The following is a 1851-nucleotide window of genomic DNA, read 5'->3' on the forward strand; positions in this document are numbered from 1 at the left end:
GCCAATAGGTTGACTGAAGACATTAATAAATGGGGGCTGACCAGCAAACACCCTGTAGTTGATACAGACAACGCTGCACATATGGTTTGTGCATTGAAGATAATGCAGCTCATGCATGTCTGCTGTGTCACGTCTGCTTGCTCGAGTGAGGCTTCACTTTTTCACTTTTCACTAACAAGTTTTCACTTATGAGACAGTTTTATTCACATCTCAAGTTTAAACTGTCTGATTTACAGGTTTGCACTTTGTGTTTAATGTGACAGGAAAAAATTTAAATACATAATTATATTGAAACACAGTTGAATCACTTTCAATATTGTAAAATCAGATCGAATCGAAATTAATCAATTTAGAGCTGTATAAATCAAAATCGAATCGATTCAGGACTTTGGCCAAAATACTCAGCCCTAGTGTCCTCTGGATTTATATGGGCTTAGAAATAAAATGAATTATTATTATATTACTAAAAAGACATTAAAGTCCATGTAACTTCCATATTTTGCTTTTATTTTCAATAAAAAGACAATATTAGTTTTTGTGACCACCAGATTTTTCCAATTGGACAAGGTCAGCCCACATTCAGAAGTCTGATTTAAAAGAAGAACCAGCTTTTAGGTGGAGCTTAATTCCTTAATCTCACAGAAAAACTCTTAGTGACTAAAATGAACATTCAGTGGATGTTCTATCAAATATCACACCAGCAGATAAAGTTACCTGTCCTGGCGTACGACTCGTGGCAGGTGCGAGCGATCTCCGCCGCCTGCTCCATCTGGTGGCCCGTCTTGTCGTCGGGGGCCCCGTCTGCGCCCAGAGCGATCATACCGCCGGCGAAACACGTCAGGTGGCCCATCTTGTGCTCCAGCAGCCCTCCTTTCCACTCCGCTATGTAGGTCAGCCCGTTGGTCGACTTCCTCATCAGATTGGTTTCTATGGCCTGGAGGAGAGGATGGCGAGGGTCAGCCTTGGCTTATAAAGAATCCAGAGATTATGGATTCTTCAGATTTACACGACATTATTCATTTTTTTAGTTGAACTGATCTTTAACCTTTGACCTAGACTCAAGTTATTTTGCCTTTTTTGTGACTTTAAAACAAACTCTGCTTAAACCCATCCCCCGCCGGCCTCTTTTGAACAATCCAAAAAAGAACGAATATAATCCTCTCAGATGATAAGGGATTATGGGGAAGGATACGCAGCACGTGTTATATAAGTATTTTATTCTAAATGTAATATTTTTATTCTATGGTGGAGCATATTAAGACAGAAGGACAGCAGCTTTCTCCAGATGGACCCATCCTGTGTCGCTGCAGCTTCATTTGATTTCTTCAAACAGATAAAAGCTCCTTGCATGAGTAGGCTTCATCCTCTGGCCTTGGGAGGGTTCTTCTTTTCATTAACAACATGCACATTTCTGTCCTGACATTCACTGCATGAGGCTTGTCGTTGGGTTATTTGAGTAAACGGACATCTGTAATGCCTGCAGATGGAAATAAATACCTCAGCAGGTCTGCTTTTTATCACCCACAGCTGACCTTGCGGTTGCCGTCCGCCATTATCCAGCAACATTTATTATGACTCAGAGGGAGCATGAGGGATTCAAACCCAATGGGGTAAACAGGAACACTTCAGCAGCTGTAAACACAATCACCGATGTTGTCCACTTAGTGACAACGAGCAGAAATTACTCCTCCACTCGCTGCTTGGTTTACGTAATACCCACAGATATTCTGTTTCCTTTGGTCTGAGAAATCCGCATCAGTGCATTTATTATAACACAAATATCTGCTTCTGGGATCTGATTGAGGACGGCATTTAAAAAGCAACCAGCAGCAAGTTCAGGCTTTAAATGAA

The 1851-nt window shown here is 41.2% G+C and overlaps 1 protein-coding gene across 1 annotated transcript in view; it reads right to left on the reverse strand.

Moving 5' to 3' along the window:
- Positions 1-1851, reverse strand: part of LOC107083523 (mannosyl-oligosaccharide 1,2-alpha-mannosidase IA-like) — a 187300-nt gene that overhangs the window by 9423 nt on the left and 176026 nt on the right. Inside the window, exon 9 of the mRNA XM_015372830.1 lies at positions 715-934. Within this exon, the coding sequence (XP_015228316.1) occupies positions 715-934 (220 nt within the window). The remainder of the gene's footprint in view (positions 1-714; positions 935-1851) is intronic.

The sequence above is a fragment of the Cyprinodon variegatus genome, unplaced genomic scaffold (genome assembly GCF_000732505.1).
Source record: "Cyprinodon variegatus isolate N-32 unplaced genomic scaffold, C_variegatus-1.0 Scaffold76, whole genome shotgun sequence".
Taxonomy (NCBI): Eukaryota; Metazoa; Chordata; class Actinopteri; order Cyprinodontiformes; family Cyprinodontidae; genus Cyprinodon; species Cyprinodon variegatus.